Raw genomic sequence first — 25,428 nt, 5'->3', positions numbered from 1 at the left:
CACCACCTTCTCAAGGGCAACTGGATGGGCAATAAATGCTGGTCTTGCCAGCGACGCCCAGATCCCATGAATGAATTTTTTAAAAATCCCACTACAAGTTTCCAGTACACGTCACACTGGCCAGTATATTAGACACACACTTACATACAAACATACCAATTAGGAACAGGAGTAGGCCACTCTGCCCCTCGAGCCTGCTCCACCATTCAACAAAATCATGGCTGATCTGATTGTAACCTCAACTCCACATTCCCGCCTACCCCCGATAACCTTTAAGCCCCTCAAGAATCTATCTCCCTCTGCCGCAAAAATATTCAAAGATCTGCTTCCACTGCCTTTTGAGGAAGAGAGTTCCAAAGGCTCACGACCCTCTGAGAGAAAAGATTTCTCCTCATCTCTGTCTTAAATGGGCGACCCCTTATTTTTAAACAGTGACCCCTAGTTCTAGATTCTCCCACAAGGGGAAACATCCTTTCCACATCCACCCTGTCAAGACCCCTCAGGATCTTATCTGTTTCAATCAAGTCATCTCTTACTCTTCTAAACTCCAGTGGATACGAGCCTAGCCTCTCCAATCGTTCCTCATAAGGCACCCTGCCCATTCCAGGTATTAGTCTAGTAAACATTCTCTGAACTGCTTCCGACACATTTACATCCTTCCTTAAATAAGGAGACCAATACTGTACACAGTACGCCAGATGTGGTCTCACTAATACTGTACACAGTACTCCAGATGTGGTCTCACCAGTACTGTACACAGTACTCCAGATGTGGTCTCACCAATATGTAAACAGTACTGCAGATGTGTTCTCACCAATGCCCTGCATACCTGAAACATAACCTCCCTACTTTTGTATTCAATTCCCCCCGTAATAAACAATGACATTTTATTGGCTTTCCTAATTACGTGCTGTACCTGCATACTAAACTTTTGAGATTCATGCACTAGGTCGTCCGGATCTCTCTGCATCTCAGAGCTCTGCAATCTCTCACCATTTAGATAATATGCTTCCTCTTTATTCTTCCTGCCAAAATGGACAATTGTACATTTTCCCACATTATACTTCATTTGCCAGATCTTTGCCCACTTACTTAACCTATGTCCCTTTGTAGTCTCCTTATGTCCTCTTCACAACTTACTTTCCTCACGATCTTTGTGTCATCAGAATATATCAGCAACATACCTTAGGTCGCTTCATCCAAGTCTTGATATAAATTGTAAAAAGTTGAGGCCCCAGCAGAGATCCCTGTGACACATCACTTGTTGCATCGTGCCAACCAGAAAAGGACTCCCTTTTCTGCCAGCCGGCTAATCTTCTATCCGTGCCAACATGTTACCCACGACACCATGAACTTTGATGTGGCACCTTTTCAAATGCCTTTGGGAAATCTAAGTATAGTACATCCACCGGCTCCCCTTTATCCACAGCACATGTTTACTTCTTCAAAGAACTCCAATAAATTGGTTATACGTTATTTACCTCGACAGTATGCTTGACTGTGTAACCCAGTGATCCCGAGAAAAAGATCACAGGATTATATCAGTCAGTGTATCAGAGGTTCCCGATCAGCATCTTGCAGTTTTTATCACTGATTTACAAACACTGGGGTTCTTTCATTTCGATCTGGAGCATCGCAAGCTGGAAAAATATTGGGGGAAAATAATTTAGCTGCAAAAAAAAAACAGTAAAAATCAGTTGTTCTAGACAACAGAGAAACATCAGAATGGAAGCAAGAGATGAACAAAATTGTCGCAGTTAAAGAAGTGACAGCCTGTAATTATTGGCACGGTACATTATTATTTAGGCGCTCAATCACATTTTCCAAAAGGAAGGCGTGGAGAGCAATTATGCGAGATTTCCACCCCTCCCCCCAAGCAGCCCTGCATTTCCCTAGGCTTATCTTGTTGATGTAACTGGGCCTCTGTTTGCATTAAGTACTGTCCTACTGTTGTGACTTAAATCAGATGGGAGAAGGGTAACTGTGCACGTCTGCTGGCTGAATAAGCATCCTTGCTTTCAAATCCCTCCACGGCCTCGGCCCCCTCCCCATCTCTGTCACCTCCTCCAGTCCCCCCCACAACCCTCTGAGATCTCTGCGCTCCTCCAATTCCGGCCTCTTGTCCACCACCCCCCCGATTCCCATCGCTCCACCGTTGGCGGTCTCTCCCCCCTCCTTTAAGACGCTCCTTAAAAACCGACCTCTTTGACCGAGCTTTCGGTAAATATACGGCCTGGCGACTAATTTTGTCCTGGAGCCAATATTTATCCCTCAACCCACACTACTGAAAACAGACTGGTCTTCAGCATATTGCTGTTTGTGGGATCTTGCTGTGCGCCAATTGGCTGCCGTGTTTCCTACATTGCAGCTGTGCCTACGCTTCAAGAGTATTTCATTGGCCTGCGGTCATCAAAGGCGCTACAGAAATGCAAGACTTTCCTTTTATCTTTGAGGCTTATGCTACTCCTGCATCGACATCACTTAACCCTGAGCAATATATTATGCTGAATTACAAGTTTGCAAGCCAGACGCATTCAATCAAAATTAATTTTCTATATCCCTTGAGGCCTGTTGAAAGCTCTTTATACATATTACACGGATCTTGTTTTCAGCGAGGAAAGCACAAATAAAGTGTCAGAAGCAGCAGACGCTGAAATAAAGACCATTCAGTGTCTTGGTGTCTTTGGCATTTTAATGTCACAGCTGCAGTACCTGCAGAGTAAAACATCCCGAGGCACTTCACAGGAGCGTTATCAAACAAAATTTGACACCGAGCCGTTTAAGGAGTGTCGTGCTTTGAGAATTGCATTGTACATGTTGTTCACTTGAGGCGACCCTGCACTTATGAGCCAGCAGAGGGAGCTGACAGTGAAATGGAGTAAAGAAGACTCCATTATCTTCAACATCATGCTGCCCCTGCCTTCGTCTCAGCCTTTGACCCATATTTCTTACTAATCCCGGCTAAACCTCACCTCAGACCCGGTCAAAGAGGTCGGTTTTACGGTGCGTCTTAAAGGAGGAGAGAGAGAGAAGGGTTGGAGAGGTTTAGGGAGGGAATTCCAGAGCTCAGGGCCCCCCCAGGCAGCTGAAGGCACGGCCGCCGACGGTGGAGCGATGGGAATCGGGGGATGGACAAGAGGCCGGAATCGGAGGAGCGCAGAGATCTCGGAGGGTTGTGGAGGTTGGAGGAGGTGACAGAGATAGGGAGGGGGGGTGAGGCGATGAAGGGATTTGAAAACAAGGGGTGAGAGCTTTAAAATCGAGGCGTTGCCTGAGCAGGAGCCAATGTGAGCACAGTGGGTGATGCATGAATGGGACTTGATGCGGGTTGCGTTACAGGACGGAAGAGTTTTGGGTGAACTAATGGAGAATGGCAGATGAGGAGGCCCAGGACACCAGGGAGATCTCCCCCCCCTGCTCTTCTTCCAATAGTAGTAGTGGGATCAGAGGGCAAATGGGGTCTTGGTTTAATGAACAGGCTAAATGAATGGGCAAGAACATGGCAGATGGAACATAATATAATGTGGAAAAATGTGAAAAATCCATTTTGGTAGGAGGAACAGATGTGCAGAGTATTTCATAAATGGTAAGAGATCAGAAAGTGTAGATGTACAATGGGAACTGGGTGTCCTCGTCAATAAGTCACTGAAAGCTAACATGCAGGTACAGCAAGCAATTAGGAAGGCTAATGGTATGTTAGCCTTTATCGCAAGAGGATTTGTGTGCAGGAGTAGTGAAGTCTTGCTTCAATTGTATAGAACCTTGGTTAGACCACACCTGGAGTGCTGTCTGCAGTTTTAGTCCCCTTACCTCAGGAAGGATATTATTGCCATAGAGGGAGTGCAACAAAGGTTCACCAGACTTGTTCCCGGGATGGTGGGACTGTCCTATGAAGAGAGATTGGGGAAACTGGGCCTGTATTCTCTAGTGTTTCTCGAAAGAGGTGATCTCATTGAAACCTACAAAATACTTAAAGGGATAGACAGGGTAGATGCAGCTAAGATGTTCCTCCCGATTGGGGAGTCTCAAACCAGGGGACACAGTCTCAGAATAAAGGGTTGGCCATTTACAACTGAGATGAGGGAGAAATTTCTTTACTCAGAGGGTTGTGAATCTTTGGAATTCTCTACCCCAGAGGGCTGTGGAAGCTCAGTCATTGAGCATGTTTGAAGCAGAGATTGACAGCTTTCTAAATACCAATGATATAAAGAGGATATGAGGACAGTGTGGGGAAAAAGGCATTGAAGTGGATGATCAGCCGTGATCGTATTGAATGGCGGAGCAGGCTCGATGGGCTGAATGGCCAACTCTTACCCCTATGTTCAGTCTGACTTCTCAGTGGGGGCATGTTACGGACCTCGTGTCTCAGGAGTTGGCGAGTTCTATAGTTGTACTGATGCAACATTATCCTTCAAACAACTTCAGTAAAACGGTGCTTCCAGGTCTGCTGAAATGATGGTGATCTTGCGAATTTTTATGGAAAATGGTACCCTTCACATTATCTAGTCATCTGTCTCAGTGATGTTGGTGGGTTCTTGCTGTGCACAAGTGAACCGCTGTGCTTTCCCTGCATTGCACCAGTGACTGCAGTTCAAGAGGTATTTAATTGAACGTGAAGCGATTTGGGACATCCTTGGGGGGGGGGGGGCGGTGTGATGGGGGGGAGGTGGTCCGTGAGAAGCACTTTACCCGTCTCAGTACTTCCTTTCATGTGGAAGGGAGCTGCTGTGAATGTCAGTGCCTTCAGCGAAGGAAGGAGACAGCTGATCTCTCGAGTTAAAAGAGAAAATCCAAGTGTGAAATGGATTAAGAACGAACCAGAGTCGAGTGTGTCGAGGGAGGCCTCTGCAGGCGAGGCCAACCATCCCTGTCCTCGTCAATCGAAAGCCGCACAGTTCTGTTTAAGCCGGAGCGTTACCGAGGGAACGTTCATGGCAGACATTAACTTTGAGACCTCAGCTCCATTTTCAAAACACTGGGGTGTATCTATACCTGAGCAGTGTAGCCCAGCTCTTCAATAAGTGAGAGATGATCAAGTATGGTCATTTAGTAGTGACGCCATTTTCCTTTAAGCCACTATGTCAAGGGACGTTATTGGTGCGTTACAACAGTGACTACCCTTCCAAAGTATTTCATTGGCTGTAAAACATTCGGAGGCGTTCTGAGGTGGTGAAAGGTGCAAATCTTTTCTCATCGGTAGAGATGTGAGGTGTTAGGTGCTGTCCAGATGAGACAACAGTGTCCTTTGGTTCCGTCGTCAGGTGAGACACCAGACGTGAATCCCATCCCCCCCACCTCAGGTGGCTGTAAAAGGAGTGCATGCCCACAGCTCCCTGAAGGTAGCAGGACAGCTCGATAAGGTGATTAAGAAAGCATATGGGACACTTCCCTTCATTGGCTGAGGCCTAGAGTATAAGAGCTGGGAGGTTCTGCCAGAACTGTGAAAAACACCAGTTAGGCCGCAACTAGAGTACTACATGCAGTTCTGGTCAGCGCAGGATGTGCCTGCACTGGAGAGGGTACAGAGGAGGTTTACGAGGATGTTGCCAGGACTGGAGAATTTTGGCCATGAGGACTTATTGGACGGGCTGGGGTTGTTCTCTTTGGAACAGGGGAGGCCGAGGGGAGATTTGATTTAGGTGTATAAAATTATGAGGAGCCTGGATAGAGGAGATAGGAAGGACCTATCTCCCTTAGCAGTGAGGTCAATACCCAGTGGGGAGCAGAGATTTAATGTAGTTGGTGGAAAGATTAGAGGGGAGTTGAGGCGATATATTTTCACCCAGAGGGTGGTGGGGATCTGGAACTCTGAATGGGTGGTAGAGGCAGAAACCCTCTTCACCTTTAAAAAAAACACTTGGATATGCTGTAACCTACAGGGCTACGAACCAAGAGCTGGAAGGTGGGATTAAGCCAGGTGGCTCTTTCTCGGTCGGCACAGACATGATGGGCCGAATGGCCCACTTCTGTGCTGTAAAATTCTCTGCTTCCATAACAATGGGCATGATCAAGCTTTGCTGCATTGTCCTAAGGAACAGATAGGGCATTCATATGTTCGGGCTGGTTAGTTACCAGTGTTATAGTTACTGACCACTAGTAGTGTTAAGGCTTAAGTGGGCAGCACTATACTCCGGTATTGATTGTGTCACTTACCTGGATTGTTCATGTCTCCCTTAACAGGAAGACGGTGGTCTTTTAAGTCCGCATAAACAGATGCCAGAGAGCAGCTGGCTCAAAGCAGCCTTTGCTCAATCTGTAGCACCCTCGTCTTCCAGCGAGTAGGAGGTGTTGGGTTCAGGCCCTGCTCCAGTGACTTGTGCACGTGGGAAAAGGCTTCCATTTCTCCAACTCTTCCCATCGCCTCAGGTGTAGTCACTGTTGTAATGTTGGAAAAGCCGGCCAATTTTAACACACACAAAGCTCCCACAAACTGCAACCATTAATGACCCTCACCAACTTTCTAAAATGTGAGAAATGACCTGTTTTTAGTGATGTTGGGTTGAGGGATAAATATTGGTCCCAGGACCCCGGGGAGAGTTCTCCTCCCCCCCCCCCACCCCCCCCTGCTCTTCGTCCAATAGCAGGGATCTTTTACATCCATCAGAGAGGGAAGACGCCCCTGTGACAGGGGCGGCACTCCCTTGGTACTGGCACTGAGAGGGTCAGCCTGAAATTTTATGTCCACATTGCTGGAACGGGACTCGAACCCTTAACCTTCGGAGGCAGAGGCACTAATGGGCTGTAACATTACAACAGTGGTGACACTTCAAAATTACTGCGATTGGCTGCCATGTGCCGAGATTGTTGAAAGGTGCGTCGGAAATGCCAGTCTGTCTCTCTCACAGCCTTGTACCTCCTCTGCATAGCCTTCAGTCCTCTCCGTCTGACCTCTGTACGACCCCCGGAAAGCGCTCAGATGCTTTAGCCCATCAGTCTGGAACGTTCTCCCTTTTGGCCCAGCTTTTACTCGCTCTTGCCGATCTTTTTCTCTCCATCGCCAGGCATTCAGCCCCTCATCTCGTCCTATCTCCCCAGCCCCCAGTAAATCAACCGTGGGATGTTTTCAACGCCTAACAGTGCTCTGTCAGTGCAGTAAGTTGCAGTGGCTGGAGGAATATTGTGTACATTCGGACTTCTAGTTGGAATATAGGACTCTGAGGTGGGAAATGCTACCTCCAAGTGGCTGTTTCTTAATTTCATTCATCGTTGAGATTGTGAAAAGTGCAACATAAATGCAAGAGTTAATCAGAGCTGCCACTACAATACCCATAGAGTACTTTGTATTCATGGTTGAGCTGGCATTCTTTAGTTTTTTTTTTCCCAGGAACATTGTAATGTTAGTTAATTTAACAGTCAGATATGTAGTGTAGTTGCATTACGGTGGGACCCAGCGTATGATGGAAAGGAAACAGATCAATATAGTCTGCTTCTAGTGCAACAAAGTCATTGTTCACACATAGTAGATTGTTACGAACGAGCCATTTTACATAATTGTGGAGATTAGTCATTCTTGCTTGCCTGGGAGCCCAGGCAACACATTTATCCAGTTTTACGATGCCCACACAATGTCGCCTGAGAAATGGATTTGCAGCCGTCAAACCTTTTCCAAGGTGCAAGGTGGTGTAAGGCGTCATTGAACGAGTAGGCCCGCCAGCCTGCACAAGCCTCGGAGGGCGTCAACCCGTCGTGTGACGTGCGGGGCCCATAGCAACCGTGGCTAGCGGCCGGGTATTCTCATGCCCAACCCGGCATGACGATCCCATCTCATTGTTGCCCACCTGAGCCAGACGAAGACGTGGGTAGAGCTTGCTCAGGGTTGGCATTCTAAGGGTTTAGAGGCCAACCTTTCTTATCCTGTCAACTGTGTGCTCAGAAGGAAGTTCCCGGAAAGAGATGGCGAAAGAGAAGCAGTCGGGAAGGTGACGCCCGGCTTCCTTCTGACAGTGGGAAGCCCGACAATGGAGACCGGCTCAGGTAGGCTTGGCGGCTCTCAACGCTCACGTCAAGCCCACCAATGATGGTTGAGGCGTTTATTCCGTTGTGATATTCTCAAGAAGATAGGCAACCAGACAAATCGTTCATTTTTAACTCTAAAACTCCGAGGAGCCTTCAGGCTCGTCCACGTCTTGGGATACAACTTGGAATTGCCGAGAGATCCCACACAATATGTCCGCATTTAAGAGGTTTAGCAAAAGTTACTTCCGCTGTTAAAGGTTTGGGAGGTTGAAGTGGTCCAACATGCCACTTTGCAGTCCGACCAGTTCGGGTGTAAGAGCTGGATTGCTGCGAGCGTGGATCGTGACTGTCGCACGCCCATGCGTAGACGTACACATGAACCCTTTAGAGACGGGCACAGTGTAGACACAACACCTCTACAATGAGGAGATGCTCACGTTCTAACTCTTGCACACGACTGCGTCCATGCGCTATCAGCAGATTGGCTGCGGCAAGATAAAGGCACTTGGTAGAGAGAAAAAACGCACAATCGCATTGAGATTAAGGAGCGGAAGGGAAAGCGAGAAATGATCTACAGCTGATTTTTGCTTGACCGAAACTCCCTTTTAAAAATGGAACTCTTCATTTTCCTTTCTGAGATCTGTGTTTCTTTTCGCTAGAGCCTTTGCATGATCTTTCAGCAGCTGAATGAATGAGGATTGGCCTGTAAAAAGCTTGTAAGGCCCGTCTTTGCATGGCTGACACTGCTTGTGGTTAACCTTGGCATGCACTACCTTCCTTTAATCAGTTACCAGACGAACTAAACCTATTACTAATCCTCTTAACAAAACTGTGGTAAATGAAGTACTAACGCCATTTTTGTGTCTGACTCTTAATTTCTTTTCTTAGTTCAAACTCTCGCAATTAAACTAATTCTCTCTGCAAGGGTCAAATCGGAACCAGTGCAGCACGTAGGCCGTCATCCAGTGATCCCACGGACATTATCCTAGCTAAGAGTCTCATTCAAATACAGTGAAGCCTGTGTTGCGACAGGGAGTTTGCACTGAATCCTGTAATCCAATAATCTCATAAAGCTCCCTCAAAGTGGGCCTCCAACAAACGACGGGGTCAAGACTACCTTTGCAGAACAACACCCGGTAAAGTGGTTTATCCCAACATATGTACATCAAACCGGTGTTTTGCCTTTTCAAGATACGTCTAGTGAGACACGATAGAGCCAGTTAGTCAAAGAATTGAATTAAGAAGCCAGTTCAATGAGGTAACGGTCTGTTTCTCACAGTTGGTGATAGAGGATAAGACGGACCAGCAAGAATTTTCAAAGGGCGAAGGTTCCGAGAGGATGGCATCATGGGACAACTGTGCTGGTGTCCAGTACTGTTCTTTTCCATAGCTTTGCTTCCAATGATTTATTTTGGCCAATTCTGGGGGTCATTGACATCAATTTTGACTACTTCATGCCTGGAGAGCCCCCGCCATGTAGTTGGCCAATTTCAGAGCCCATAGGATCAAACATAAGAAGACAAGAAATAGGAGCAGGAGTAGACTATATGGCCCTTTGAGCCTGCTCCGCCATTCAATATGATCGTGGCTGATCTTGGGCTTCAATTCCACTTGCCCGCCTGCTCCCCATATCCCTCGTTTCCCTGAGAGACCAAAAACCTGTCTGTCTCAGCCTTAAATATACTCAATGACGGAGCATCCACAACCCTCTGGGGTGGAGAATTCCAAAGATTCACGACCCTCTGATTCAAGAAATTTCTCCTCATCTCAGTCCTAAATGAATCCCCCCCCCACCTAATCCTGAGACTGTGCCCCCATGCTGTAGATTCCCCAGCCAGGGGGAAACAACCCCTCAGTGTCTACCCTATCAAGCCCCTTCAGAATCTTGTAACTTTCAATGAGATCACCTCTCATTCTTCTAAGCTCCAGAGAACATCGGCCCAATTTACTCAACGTCCCATCATAGGACAACCCTCTCACCCCAGGAACCTTCATTGCACTGCCTTTCTTAAATATGGCGGCCAAAACTGTGCACAGTCTTCCAGGTGTAGTCTCACCCAACAGCTGTAGAAGGGCTTCCTTATTCTTGTACTCCAATCCCCTTGCACATCATGTTAGCCCTTTCTCTGATCTTTGTTTACTTCCTTCGATAACAGTGCGATTTCACAGAATTACTCCCAGTAGCTTTTCCGCCCAACGATCCATTTAACAAGCTCACCCAACCCTTGCAAGACAAAGCTTGGAGCTTAAAGTTTGTTGGTTTATGAGATCCAAGAAATCGGTCCACCAGAATTGCATGGAAGTTGCCTTCTCTATGAAGTACACAATGAACGATATGGTGAACTGAGACAGTTAAACAGAGAAGGTTGTCCATTTAGCTTCTTCAATTGAGAGTGGGTCAAATTTAACTACAGTGTCACAATGTGCAGACTCGTGATTATGAATTCCCAGTACGCTGAAGGATAATGGGTCGCTAATGTAGAAGAAAGCTGTAGGGACTAAGGATGATAGAGTTTGAGGAAAGATCTTTGGGTCTAAGTCGTTCTGAGAGCACAATTGTAATCACAAGGAAGATAATGGTGAAGAGCTCGGAAACTTGCGAACAACCATCTCAGCGTTTAGGCCAACAGTTCTCACAAGTCCCTCAGCAACTCAAGGGCCGCTAATACATTGAAGGAAGGCTTGAGATTCAAACACAGGGTTCACTGTACTTAACCATACACTGTCGATTCTTGACGAAGACAATGTTTTAGTTGAAGCACCACACCAGGGTAACAGTCCGAGCGTGTGACACTGGTTCTGATTTAATCCATTGCAGTCCCTTGGTAAACATCCGCCTTTTTAGTGAAAGGAGGGGATTGGCTGGAGTTTAAGAATTGCTATTTGAAAAAGCCAACAGACGAGATTCAAGGAAAAAGAAATGAAGCCTGATGGTTTGAAGTGAGGGGGAGAAATGCAACATTGGAATTGGAACTGAGGTTGAGTTGGATGTCCAATTGAAATAATTACAATGCATACATTTGCCAATGGTTCTCAGCACTGGACTCTCGAGCAAAAGGTTGAGGACAGTTGCTTGGAGGAAGGAGTCTCAGTTGCAGCTTTTTTAAAAAAAAAAACCCGGTCGTTCGCTGTTTGGAAAGAGGGTTGAGAATTAACAGTATTATTGATCAATCATCAGGAGGCCGCAGCTTGAATGGGAAGGCGAGTGTGAGATTGAGGTGGGCTTGATGGGCAGAATGGCATTTTCTCATTCAAAGCTCTCTCATGTCCTTATCTGTGTTGGTTGACTGGGCTTTAGTGCCTGTGAGTCTAACCTTGGAAAAACAAGCAGGGCAGTGTAGAATATGGTGAATGCGGATGTCCCCCACGTGAAACTGTGGCCTCCGAGGGTCAGCTGTAACAACAAGCTGTGGTACGACGGTCATCCATGCTGGAGCTAAAGGCCGCCGCATCCATCAAGCCGAATAAAGAATCGGCACAAACTGATTCCGCAACCCGCGCCAGGCACATCTGACGTGTCCCAAAGGAAACCGAGGCTGGAACAAGGGGACTTGGTAAAGTACGGAACTTGACAATCCAGCGAAGGGGACGGAAAGCGAGGTGCATCCGTGGCAAGGGTTCATAGATTTTGTTTTCAATCGCAGTATCGCAGTTGCCGTTCCTTGCCCACTCGGAATATTACAGCCTATTTTCATTGCTCATTTTGTTTCAGAATTGGACCCCTACAGCTTCCAATATTTGTCCATCATGGTGTCGGCCTGGAGTCCCCTAAAATGCCCAGACTGAGGACATGAGGAACCAGTTGGGCCTTTACGACGGCCAACAGCTTTGTGACGCCACTATTTTGTTTAGTTTAGTTTAGTTTAGAGATACAGCACTGAAACAGGCCCTTCGGCCCACCGAGTCTGTGCCGACCATCAACCACCCACTTATACTAATGCTACACTAATCCCATATTCCTACCACATCCCCTCCTGTCCCTATATTTCCCTACCACCTACCTACACTAGGGGCAATTGCTAATGGCCAATTTACCTATCAACCTGCAAGTCTTTGGCATGTGGGAGGAAACCGGAGCACCCGGAGGAAACCCACGCAGACACAGGGAGAACTTGCAAACTCCACACAGGCAGTACCCAGAATTGAACCCGGGTCGCTGGAGCTGTGAGGCTGCGGTGCTAACCACTGCGCCACTGTGCTGCCCCTTGGAGTCACTTTAACGCTAAATTCTAACTCTCTGAATCATTGGTCCAGGTCTCTGGATTAGCATTACAACTTCCACTCTGCTTTATTAAGGCATTACAGAACACAATCCCTGCTCTTGTCCACAAACACAACTCTCACTTTTCTCAGAACCTTCCCCACGGCCTCCTTCCCACTCTCCCCCGTCTGCTAGCCCACTGCTTCCGTGCCCCAAGACTACCTTCCTGCTCCCTCCCTACCCAATATTCCAACACCTCAAACCCCCTCCCTGCTCCCCTCAGACTTCCACCCTATGCCCACAAGGGACGAGAGCAGCAGGCTCATAGGAATGCCACCGCCTGCAAGTCCCCCTCCAAAGCTCACGCCATCCTGACTTGGAACGATATCGGCCGCTCCTTCACTGTCACTGGGTCAAAATCCTGGAACTCCCTCCCTAACAGCACTGTGGGCGTACCGACCCCACACGGACTGCAGTGGTTCAAGAAGGCAGCTCACCACCACCTTCTCAAGGGCGATTAGGGATGGGCGACAAATTCTGGGCCTTGCCAGTGATGCCCACATCCCATGAATGCGTAAAGCAAAGCCTCCTACACCAGCTCCCCAATGTCATGAAGATTTTTCACTCCAGGCCCTGAGTATGTAATCTTAAGGCACACTTCAGTGCAAAATCATTGAAGCTACAATCTGACAGGATGTGAATTATCTCAAGGAATAGCGGGGACTTCTCTTGTATCTTGGCCAACATTCCTCCCTCATTCAAAATAAGGTTCGGTGGTATTCCTCTTCCTTGCCCTGCACTGATTGGCTGCTATCCATGCCTCCGGAACAGCAATACCTGTCTCCAGAACTAACCAATTGGCTCCAAGTTGTGGTGTCCTGAGTTAAGTTGTCCCTGGCAACATACTGTGTGCTCCATAGTCCAGAACACTCTATCTGCCCACGCACCCTGAATGATACAGGGTGGAGGGTGCATATACAAACGATGAACAACCTCCAACCAAATCTGCAACACTGCCATACCATTTTAAGGTCGCAATTTCCGCCTCACACTTGCACCCGATTGGCCGACCTTTCAAGTTCATGACCCAGCAGCGAATCGCAACTGAACAGGTATGGAGTTCACCAATTAGCGAGCAAGACTGAAAAGACATTGTATCAATAAAAGAAAGAAGGTGAACCGATCAAACACTCCAAAAGACGATCTGAGCTACAGCCTTGAACGTCCCCCCGCTGAAAATTGGCCAGTGAAATTAGAAGCCCCAATACACGCCACTGTATAAAATAGTGTGTCTTTTGATGAAAATTCAGGATAAAGGGCCCATTCCTACTCGTAGAATTGCCAAACGTTTTGCCGATGAGGCCTACAGCTGGGTTGGAAGCCTGAGCCTTAATTTACGTCGATAAGCATGCATGGCTTTTTCCCTTGGCCATGCCCGTTTTTACTCCTTGTCCTGTGGCCGTTCTTCTCCCTCTGTGCCACTTGTTTTAGACTCTATGCGACCTTGCCAGGTTTCCTTCTCTCCCTTTAGCTGCTTTCTGTTTGATTTTGGTCTCCGTAGTCGAGGCCACTTTTGCCATTGCCCAGTGCGGGGAGGCCTAAAGGCCCCCTTCCCCTATTCGGCCAAACTGAAGAACTTCCACAGGAGCAGGCTGGGAGGTGGGAGGGCGCGTAAAATCGGGCGGGATAGTGGAGGGTGCCGTTACCAGAAGTGGGAGAGGTGGCAGGTGGCCTGTCCGCCCTTAGACCAATTGAGGCCTTTGTAGCCAATTAATGGTCACTTAAGGGCCTCTCCTCACCGATGCTGGTATCTTATCAGCACTGGATGGCCGCTTGGTCACCTGGGGAGGCTGCCCGGTAAAGCCTGGCGGCCTCCTTGCCAGTTGGGGTGGGGGTGGGGGGGGGGTGGGGGGGGTCCCTCCTGAACAGGCATCCTGTGCCCCAAGGAGGGCCCATCCTCCCCCCTCCCATCGCCTCGGGCTGCCCTCTCTGGAACATCCCCCTGCCTTCCTGATTGGCTCCAGCAACTCCCGACCCCATGATCTATTTCTCCGGCCTCCATCGCAGGCTGGCTCCAGGGGCCTAGCTGCAGTCCCAGTAGTGGCCACCGCTCCCGGTGGCGCTACTGGGGCTGAAGAGCTGCTGGCCCTCTGATTGGCCGGCACCTCTCAGAGGCGGGACAACCTGCCTCAGAGGGGCGGGAGCCACGGCTGCAGCCAGTTAATTGCCTGAGGAGCGTAAAATGCGGTCGTGGCCTCCAGGGACCCCCAAAAATGGCCTCTTTCCCCTGCCCCCATCTCAATCAACTGCACTGCACTGACCAATCCTTTCCTCTTTCTTCACCCAGTTCATCCACGGCACAGAGGAGCACCCACTGTGAAACTACTCCCGCCCCCTCTTCCATCATAGAATCATAGAATATTATGGTGCAGATGGGGGCCATTCAGCCCATCGAGTCTGTGCTGGCTCTTTCGAAGAACAGTCCAGTTAGTCCCACTTCCCCCCCCCCACCGCCCTTGCTCTTTCCCCACATCCCTGCAATTTTTTTCTCCTTCAAGTATTTATCCAATTCCCTTTTGAAGGCTCCTGTTGAATCTGTCTCCACCCATCAGGCAGCGCGTTCCAAATCCGAACCATCGATGGGTAAAAAAGGTTTCTCCTCCTGTCGCCTCTGGTTCCTTTCGCCCATCGCCTTCAATCTGTGCCCTCTGGTTATCAGCCACTGGAAACAGTTTCTCTTTATGTACTCTGTCCAATCTGGGCTGGTCTGGCCTGGTATGGACCACCACCTCATGGAGGTGGCCCTCCCTGTCATCACCCTCTGAGCAGGGCTCCACTTCTCTCTCCACTGCCCACGTGCCTCACCTCACGACAGCCAATTTTACACCGGAAACCTTAAAAGCTGCCTGCCTCATTCCACAGTAAGCAATCCGCTTAGCTATACGCAGAAGAGGTCAGGAATGCAGGAACAGGAGGAGACCATTCGGCCCCTCAAGCCTGTCCCGCCATTCAATGAGATCATGGCTTGATCTGCGGCCTAACTCCATAGACCAGCCTTTACCCCATATCCCTTAATGCCTCTGGTTAACAATCTACCAATCTCCGATTTAACATTAACAATTGATCCAGCATCGATTGCCATTTGTGGAAGAGATTTCCAAACTTCTACCACCCTTTGTGTGTGGAAGTGTTTCCGCATTTCACTCCTGAAAGGTCTGGCTCTAATTTTTAGACTCTGCCCCCCAGTCCTCGACTCCCCCAACCAGCGGAAATCGTTTCTCTCTATCGACCCTATCAGTTCCCCTTAATATCTGGAAAACTTTGATCAAAATCACCCCTTAACCTTCTAAATTCCAGGGAATACAACCCGGGTTTGTGTAATCTCTCCTCTCAATTTAACCCTTGGAGTCCAGTTATCATTCTGATAAATCCAGGTTAAAAGTTCTTTTTTTTCATTCGTTCTTGGGACATGAGTGTCGCTGGCAAGGCCAGAATTTATTACCCATCCCTACTGACAACTGAGTGGCTTGCACGGCCATTTCAGAGGGGCAGTTAAGAGTCAACCACATTGCTGTGGGTCTGGAGTCACATGTAGGCCAGACCGGGTAAGGACAGCAGATTTCCTTCCCTAAAGGGCATTAGTGAACTAAATGGGTTTTAACAACAATTGCCAATGGTTTCATGGTCACCATTAGACTAGCTTTTTAATTCCAGATTTATTAATTAATTGAATTTAAATTCCACGAGTTCCTGTGGTGAGATTTGAACCTGGGTCCTCAGAGCATTCACCCTGGCACTGTTGGCACTCTCCTCATCTCAGAATAGCTTCATAGCCTCATCTTATCTGCTTTTCCCTCCCGATGTCTGTCAATGCCACTCCCTCGGCCTACAAGCATAGCCAGCGACTCCTGCCCTGCCCGTCTGCCGTTGCCAGGTCTGGCCCCTCTCGTACCTGGGCCTGCCTTCTGGATGTGGTTCAGTAGTCAGGCTTGGGCCTGTGTTGTGGATTAATTCTGGCCTGCAATCCCTCCCCATCCCCCACTCAACTCAGGGGGCTCGGCATTCCCTTCATTCTCCGTCTTCCTCCCTCAGTGCTCCCAGCCCCTGCCTAACATCTCAGTGTTCCTCCAATCCTGTTCCCTCTCCACTGCACCTGACCCCCATCCTGTACTTCTATGTAGAGGCACTTTGGTACGGAATAAGGCCATTCGGCCCATCCAGTCCATGCTGGCTCTCTACAGGGCAATCCAGTCAGTTCCAATCCCTCCGCTCTCCCGATAGCCCTGCAAGTTTATTTCCCTCAAGTTCCCATCCAATTTCCTTTTGAAATCATTCATCGTCTCCACTTCCACCACCCTCGTGGGCAGCGAGTTCCAGCTCATTAACACCCACTGCGTTAAAAAATGTCTTCCTCACATCCCCCCCTGCTTCTCTTGCCCAAAACTTTAAATCTGTGTCCCCCTAGTCCTTGTACCATCAGATAATGGGAATAGCTTTTCTTTGTCTACCTTATCTAAACCTGTCATAATCTTGGACACCTCTATCAAATCTCCCCTCAATCTCCTTTGCTCCAGGGAGAACAACCCCAGCTTCTCCAATCTAACCTTGTAACTAAAATCCCCCATCCCTGGAACCATTCTGGTAAATCTCCTCCGCACCCTCTCAAGGACCCTTCCTGAAGTGTGGTGACCAGAACTGGACTCAATGCTCCAGTTGTGGCCTAAGATTCAGCTTCACTTCCCTGCTTTTGGACTTAATTCCTTTATTTATAAAGCTCAAGATCCCATCTGCTTCACTAACCACTCTCTCAGTATGTCCTGCCACCTTCAAAGATCGATGCACATGCAACCCCCAGATCCCTCTGTCTCTGCACACTCTTTAGAACTGTGTCATTAAGCATATATTGCCTCTCCCTATTCCTTCTGCCAAAATGTATCACCTCACACTTCTCCCAGACCATCCTCCTTCTCCCATGCCCCAGCCTCTACAATGAGTTTCTGGAGCCCTGCCACGACCAAAATCTACCGTCAAGAATGCAATCCTGCCAAGCTTTCCTTGACCTCAACGCTGCCATATTCTGTCCACCATGGCTGCCTTTCCCCCGTCCTTTCCACTTTGCCTACTCCATCCCCTCCACTCCAACATCCCGTTCCTTCCTACTACAGGCTGCAGTCCCTCTTGATCTGACCCTCAACCCTCCCGTCCCTCGAAAGCACCCTTGCGACAGCACCTGCCAACCAGTCTCTTCCCATCCCCAACTCACTACATCTTCCCTCCCCGATATTGGGGGGGGAGGGGAGGCGTTCTTTTTTTGTTGACTTCGCTCTGCCAGAAATTCACGCACAGCTCGGATTTTCTAATATTCGCGCTGGCGGGTCAGGCTGCCCATTGGTCAAATGACAACTTCTGACCGCGTGGATGAAGGAATACCTGTTGCGGCTGTGCCAGGAAACTAGAGCCATGCTGAAGGGAAAGGGAGCTACAGGGAGACAGTGTGACCTTACAACAGAGGGAGAGGGCAACGAGTGCCACAGTCACAGACGTTGCACGGAAGTCTAGCTTTCAATTTTGTGTGAGCGGTGGAGGTGATATAACAACGGGCTCGTAACGTGGTGTCTCTCATTACGGCCTGTTTTAACGCATGCGTTGCAGTGACCCCACCCCCCCTCCCCCCCACCCCTGTAACCAGTTGTGCAGGTGTGGGGGGGTGGGGGGGGGGGGGGCGGGTGGCGACATCACCAGTCGTATTGGCGCTGTACCCTTCGTTCGTTGCGCGCGTCAGTGCAGCTAGATTGGCATCGAGCCTCCACTGTTGTGCCCTTGGCGTACCGTGCGGTGAGTGGTTTAGGCAGCGAGATAACATTGCCGGCCAATGATCACGGGGAATGGAGTAGTTTATACGATTAGAGGGGCAGAAAGGCCAGTGCATCACGCTTAGCAGAGCACTAAGGTGGCAACAACATTCGGGGCGTTGAACTAATACAAAGGCATAGACGAGCCCGCACGTACTTGTCGCTTAGATACTAAGAACTGGTTACTGATTATACCCAGTCAACGATGACTAATTAGTGGTAATATTCACCCTTCAAACCATCAGATCCTATGCTTCGCTCTCCTCTGTTGCATAAAACAAGATTCAACAAAGGCAGACATGAAAATGGAGGCCCACTGGTCGATGTCACCGAGGTAATTGGTAACAGAGTATATCCCATTTTTTTTGCTCCCCCTATGCTTCTGGGCAGGTGACTATCTCAGTGGATGGGATTCTGACGACGACGGGTTATACTCAGGAGGACTACACCATGCTGGGTTCGGACGACTTTTTCTATATTGGTGGGAGCCCAAGCACAGCTGATCTCCCGGGCTCGCCTGTCAGCAATAACTTCATGGGATGTTTGAAGGACGTAAGTATTCCAAGCATGTATCCAGACAACCCTTAAGGACTGTTTTCCTGCACCCCCCCCCCCCCCCCCCCACCTCAGTGGAAAGTTCTTGGGGGCTAATTCACAAATGGGGTCCAACCAATTCAGTGAACTGAATACTTTTTTTTTTAAAGAAAATAGTTTTGGGTTGAATAAGAGCTGGGGTTCGACACTTAAGCTGATCTGTGACCTAACTCCATCTACCCGCTTTGCCCCATATCCCTTAATACCTTTGGTTAACAACAATCTACCAATCTCAGATTTAACATTAACAATTGATCCAGCATCGATTGCCGTCTGTGGAAGAGAGTTCCAAACTTCTACCACCCTTTGTGTGTGGAAGTGTTTCCTCATTTCACTCCTGAAAGGTCTGGCTCTCATGTTTAGACTCTGCCCCCTCGTCCTGGACTCCCCAACCAGCGGAAATCGTTTCTCTCTATCGACCCTATCAGTTACCCTTAATATCTGGAAAACTTTGATCAAAATCACCCCCAAACCTTCTAAATTACTACCAAATTGATTCCTGGGATGAGAGGGTTGTCCAGTGAGGAGCGAGTGAGTAGAATGGGCCCATATTCTCTGGAGTTTAGCAAAATGAGAAGTGATCTCATTGAAACATATAACATTCTGAGAGGGTTTGACAAGGTTGATGCTGAGAGGCGGTTTTCCCCCCTGGCTGGCGAGTCGAGAACTAGTGGGGCACAGTCTCAAGACCTGAGATGAGAAATGTCTTCACTCAGAGGGTTGTGAATCTTGGGAATTCTCTACCCCAGGGGGCTGTGGAAGCTCAGTCGTTGAGTATGTTCAAGACTGAGATCGAGAGATTTTTGAACTCGAAGGGAATGAAGGGATCGGACGGGAAAGTGGAGTTGAGGTAGAAAATTGGCCATGAATTTCCAACTGCTGCACCTATTTCTTACAGTCTCATGGTGTAAATTCCAGGGGAATGCAGGCGATATACAGTAAATGCGTGGGCCCCACACCTTGAGTCATGGTCTGTCGTTTGGAGAGCTGTGGCATTTTCCAAGAGAAGGATGGGGCAAAACCGGAAATGGAAACACATCTCTCCCTTCCCCACTCCCTTGAGTTAAACCCTTGCAGCTCTTGGCTCTCAGAGCACAGTTTGGCAGTTGGCACTCTGATCCAAACCTCCCAACATCTTACACCGTAAGTTCTCAGAGAATAGATGACAGCTCCAAGAACCCAGTCCTCACCTTCCTTAACAGGTTATTTTCAGGGGCCCGGAAGGAACATGCCGAGGCTGACGATAAATATGTAATGACGCATTGTCAGATTTGAGGCTGGTCGCGACGGGTGTGGCTCGTTAAACCTTCTTGGGATTTGTTCCACAGTCGTCAGAATTTTTCACCGATGCGTCCCCATCACTCTGTCGTAAAGCGGAATTCCAATTTCAGTTTTGACCGCCTTTCCCCACAAGAGGATTTGGCCCTGAAATGGCAACAGAGTTATTCAGTGACCAATCTTTTCCCAAACCTCTCAAGTGCCGCTTGTCGGCAAGGTATCATGAATGCCAGTAAGCTCCCAGGCCTTTAATTGCATGTAATATCGATAGGCACAGTTCCCTTGCTGTTTGAGCAGGCAGTGCTAACATCCAGTATGGCTCCGAACCATAATATCCAGGGAGGCCCTATGTTCGATTGCCAGTCTCCCATTTTCAAGGCTGCCAAGAACACAGGAGAAGGAGGAGGCCCTTCAGCCCCTCATGACTGTTCTGCCATTCAGTGAGATCATGGCTGATCTGTATGTTCACTCCATCCACCCGCGTTATCTCCATATCTCTTAATACCCTTGTATCCTGAATGGCCTGGCTCTCATTTTAAAGTGGCATCCCATTGATCCCAGACCACGCCCCCCCCCCCCCCCCCCCCAGCAGTGAAAAGAGTTTCCATCAATCCTTTCCAAAATCCTCAAATCCTCAATCAAATCACCCCTCGGCCATCTATATTCGAGGGAATACAAGCCTAGGTTATGGAAGCATTCCTCCAGATGTAACTGACCGTCCCTTGGGAACTCTGGGCCTGAACCCAAGTACGAGGAGACGGCCTCAGGAGAGGGGTGAGAAGGTGGGTTGGGAATCAAAAGGATAGCTGCCGGAGGTCTGGCCGGCTGTTTTGACTCTCTCCATTTCCAACAGGTGGTTTACAAGAACAATGACTTCAAGCTGGAGCTCTCCCGCCTGGCGAAAGAAGGCGATTCCAAGATGAAAGTGCACGGGGACCTTGTGTTCAGCTGCGAAAATGTCGCCGCCTTAGACCCGGTCACCTTCGAGGCGCCGGAGGCCTACATCTCCCTCCCCAAGTGGAACACAAAGAAGACGGGCTCCATCTCCTTCGACTTCTGCACCACGGAACCCAACGGCCTCCTCCTCTTCAGTCACGGCAAGCCCCAGCACCACAAGGAGACCCGGATCGAACGGATCCGGAAGGTGGACTACTTTGCGATGGAGCTCCTTGACGGCTTCCTCTTCCTGCTCCTTGACATGGGATCGGGCGCCATTAAGATCAGAGCCACCAACAAAAAGGTGAACGATGGAGAGTGGTGTCACGTCGACTTCCAACGAGATGGCCGCTCAGGTAAGAATGATTCTTTTTTATTTGTGGGGGGGGGGGGGGGGGGGGAGGGGGACAGGGTGGGGATGATGGGAAGTTGGCCATGCCTCTTGTCTTGGTGCTCCTATTTCTGCCAGCAGCCACGGCCTAAGGGGAGGCAGACCCTACGTTGCAGCGGAATCGAGAGAGATTGGCGACAAAGACATGGGGGTAGAGTTTCCGTCGGATGGTGCTGATTTTCTGGCGCAATTCGCCCAAGATCGGCGTAACCCCCGCGCAATAAATTGCGGAGCTTTGAACCCCAAATCGCGCCCAACACAAATCGGGTTTCCGCCATGATGGGCGCTAGTTTAACGAAAATACTGATTAAATGTGCTTATTGTTTTTTTATTTGCTGCCATTTTAAGCTCTATTAGTAAAGCCAGACCAGGCTACCGCTCTTGAATATATCAAGGGAAGATTTTTAATGCAAAATTTCGAATGCAAATTATGTTCTAAAACGCTGCCTGATTGCTCTGGGTCCTGGCAGGCTTTGAATTCGGAAATAGGCTGAAGAGCTTGAAGCAGAAACACGAAACGTTAAAAAAAAAAATAAGTAAAACGCCTCGACGAACCGGCGTGATCTCTGGCGCAATTTGAGGCTCGGCGGGCCCAAGGCGGGAAGGCCACAGAGTGAAAGGAGAGGGATGAAAATCCGGCGACACTCAGGGCAGCACGATTTTTTTGTGGAGGTGGGGGGGGCCTCAAACAGGCTTCAGCCCGCCCTTCCCCTTCCTCCCGCCCCTTCCACCGCGCGCACGTGAAGAGGAGCTAACGGTCGTTTCAGCCCACGGACCCCGAGGGCGCTTTTCCTGCCTTTACCTAGCGTAGCGGATGACAAACAGCCAGCGCATAATGAGCGTTCGCATCCCGCCTGCCATATTGGACGCTTAGGCGTCTGCTTTTTGCGCCTGAAGAGAAAGGGACTCAGCGCAGTCGAATTCCTCGGCCTTTTCCAGGGCAGAGTAGAGTTCTGCTTCAGATTGGGGACTGTTAATACAATGTCACCTAAAACACCAAGCCTTCGGAGTCCCCCAGCACAAATTACGCGATGAACGTAAAATCCGCGCCAAAATTTATTGAATTCAGGGAAAAGGAATTAAATAATTCACAAGCAAAGCAGGTTGCGGAATTACAAGCAGTAAGTTTGATTCTTAATGTGCGTTTACCAAAGGCAAAATTATTTTAATTAATTTAAAGAACCTTAATTTCCTGACGGATCTGTGAAAGAGCAGTGATGAGGCCGATTATGATCAGAAAGATGTAATGGCAGCGTTCCCGCAGGAATTCTCCTGGCATCGTGGTTTGTGCATAGGCTGGACTAATGATCTGGAGTTTACAAATTCAGTTCGGTCAATAAATCTGCAATAAAAGGCTCGTGTCAGTAATGGTGACAACGGGCTGGATTTTGTGCCCACAGCGGGGGCTCCCGGTGCTGGGCCGAGAAGGCGGGGGGGGGGGGGGTGCGGTAATTCCCGCCTCGGCCTACTCGAGCCCCCTCTACAGCGCCAGGCCAATGAACAGCCAATCACAGGGCCGGCACAGCGCAGTGGTATCTCAGCACCAATGGGAGCAGTGGCTGTCAATAGGCCATTTAAGGACCTCAATTGTCCTCTGGGCATTAAGGCCGTCTTCGGCCTATCCCGCCCCCGACAAAATTGCATTGCGACGGGCCCACCGACCCACTGCCTCCTATCGCAATTCTATGGACCTTGCACCTCTCCCCCGCCCACCACCCCCCCCCCCCCCCGCCGTCCCCCGCCGTCCCCCGCCTCTGAGCCGTCTCGGGGGTCCCCGTAAACTTCAGTCCCGTGAAACAACCGGATTGTCATAAAAACTCATTTGATTCGCCAATGCCCTTTAGGGAAGGAAATCTGCCGTCCTTACCCCTGTTTGGCCGACATGGTTGTTTGTGGTTGTTGGAGGTCAGTCATCTCAGTTCCAGGACATCGCTGTAGGAGTTCCTCAGGGTGGTGTCCTAGGCCCAACCATCCTCAGCTGCTTCATCAATGACCTTCCCTCCATCATAAGGTCAGAAGTGGGGATGTTCGCTGATGATTGCGCAACGTTCAGTACCATTCGCGACTCCTCAGATACTGAAGCAGCCCATGCCCATATGCAGCAAGACTTGGACAACATCCAGGATTGGGCTGATAAATGGCAAGTAACATTCACACCACACAAGTGCCAGGTAATGACCATCTCCGACAAGAGAGAATCTAACCATCTCCCCTTGGCATTCAATGGCAATACCATCGCTGAATCCCCCACTATCAACATCCTGGGGGTTACCATTGACCAGAAACTGAACTGGACCAGCCACATAAATACCATAGCTACAAGAGCAGGTCAGAGGCTGGGAATTCTGTAGCGAATAACTCACCTCCTGTCTCCCCAAACCCGGTCCACAATCCAAAAGGCAAGTCAGGAGTGTGATGGAATACTCTCCACTTGCCTGGATGGGTGCAGCTCCAACAACACTCAAGAAGCTCAACACCATCCAGGACAAAGCAGCCCGCTTGATTGACACCCCATCCACAAACATCCACTCCCTACACCACTGATGCACAGTGGCAGCAGTGTGTACCATCTACAAGATGCACTGCAGCAATGCACCAAGGCTCCTTAGACAGCACCTTCCAAACCTGCGACCTCTACCACCTAGAAGGACAAGGGCAGCAGACGCATGGAAACACCACCACCTGCAAGTTCCCCTCCAAGTCACACACCACCCTGACTTGGAACTATATCGGCCGTTCCTTCACTGTCGCTGGGTCAAAATCCTGGAACTCCCTCCCTAACAGCACTGTGGGTGTACCTACCCCACATGGACTGCAGCGGTTCAAGAAGGCAGCTCACCACCACCTTCTCAAGGGGCAATTGGGAATAGTTGATAAATGCCAGGCCTTGTCAGTGATGCTCACATCCCACGAATGAACAATTTAAAATATGGAGTCCCGTGGGAAATAAGTTGGGTTGTGACTGTCTGAAGAAAGTAGCTGGGATTGGAATAAAAGACAGGAAATACAATGGGGCCAGATTATGCGGTAGAATGGAAAGGGGGGGTAGGACCAGGGTCTGATACAGTCACCCCGTAGTACAGACTTTAGAGTGTGGAGTGCCCTGGTCACGAAGAGCAGACACGGTGTCGAGGGAGATAGAGTTGGGCACAAAACGGGTACAAGGAGCTCCACCATATTTGGGTCATATTTGCTCTTGGGATGTGGGCAATGCATTTGCCGCCCTGCCGTAGATACCTCGATCGGGTGGGAGCAAGCCTTCATCTTGAACTAACGCATTGGCATTCCCATGATGGTGCCGGGACTGGGGAGGAATGGGTGGAAACTCCAGGGTTGGAGACCCAGCCATGACTAAGGAGCAGCCTTAAGTACCCAAGCGAGGATGGCGCGCGACTTGATGAGGGAACTTGGAAGCTTCACGGTGGTAGGCGTCACAGCGAGAGTCGCTATGGCGTAACCTTAATGAATTGCTATCGTACTCTATCCTGTACAACATCCAGGCTGCAGTCCGAGTGCGGCAGTAATGGAGGGAATGGTACAGTAGCACAATTAAGTAAAGCGCTCTGTCCTAAGAATATAAGAGAAAGGAGGAGAAGGTGGCCATTTGGTCCCTCAAGCCGATGCCGCTCTTCAATATGATCAGTTTCTGCTCTGCTCTTGTAGCCATGGTGTCGATACTGCTCGACCAGTTACGATTTTGAGCCCCCACCGCACCCCCCCTCCCCCCACCACTCCACTGCTGGTGGGGCATTCAGTGATGGTCGCTCCATTGAAGATGCAGACGGTGAGTCTTCCTCTTCAGGATGGTCATGACCTGGCACTTAGTTGACGCAAATGTGAGCTGGCACTTGCCGAGCCCGAGCATTATTCGTGCCCTCCTCAAGCCTGGCGGCGGGGCCAGCTCATTCCCGGAGGTGCCAGGTACGGAGCTGACAGCTGTCGGAGCATCAGCCAACGGCGGAGCAGTGGAGGTGAGATCATTGATGAGGCAGCTGAAGGTGGTCGGGCCGAGGGCACTGACCTAAGGAACTCCTGCAGCGACGTCCTGGGGCTGAGAAGACTGTCCTCCAACATGCATCTTCCGTTGAGTCAGTTACGATTCCAACCGCTGGTTCCATACTTAGCTGAACGTTAAGGGCCGTAATTCGGCCTTCAGCTCTTGTACCTTGTCCCGATCAAGACTGGACTGGGCGTGCAGACTGGTTCCGGCAGAATACGAA

General features: G+C 49.5%; 1 protein-coding gene across 1 annotated transcript in view; it reads left to right on the top strand.

Annotated features, from left to right (window-relative positions):
* LOC137355989 (neurexin-2-like) overlaps positions 1-25,428 on the top strand; it is a 1,490,911-nt gene that overhangs the window by 561,430 nt on the left and 904,053 nt on the right. Inside the window, exons 3-4 of the mRNA XM_068021690.1 lie at positions 18,400-18,561; positions 20,735-21,173. Of these exons, the coding sequence (XP_067877791.1) occupies positions 18,400-18,561; positions 20,735-21,173 (601 nt within the window). The remainder of the gene's footprint in view (positions 1-18,399; positions 18,562-20,734; positions 21,174-25,428) is intronic.

The sequence above is a fragment of the Heterodontus francisci genome, chromosome 44 (assembly GCF_036365525.1).
Source record: "Heterodontus francisci isolate sHetFra1 chromosome 44, sHetFra1.hap1, whole genome shotgun sequence".
In the NCBI taxonomy this organism is placed as follows: domain Eukaryota; kingdom Metazoa; phylum Chordata; class Chondrichthyes; order Heterodontiformes; family Heterodontidae; genus Heterodontus; species Heterodontus francisci.
Note: the sequence above shows the minus strand (reverse complement) of the source record. Positions and strands in the feature narration are given on the sequence as shown.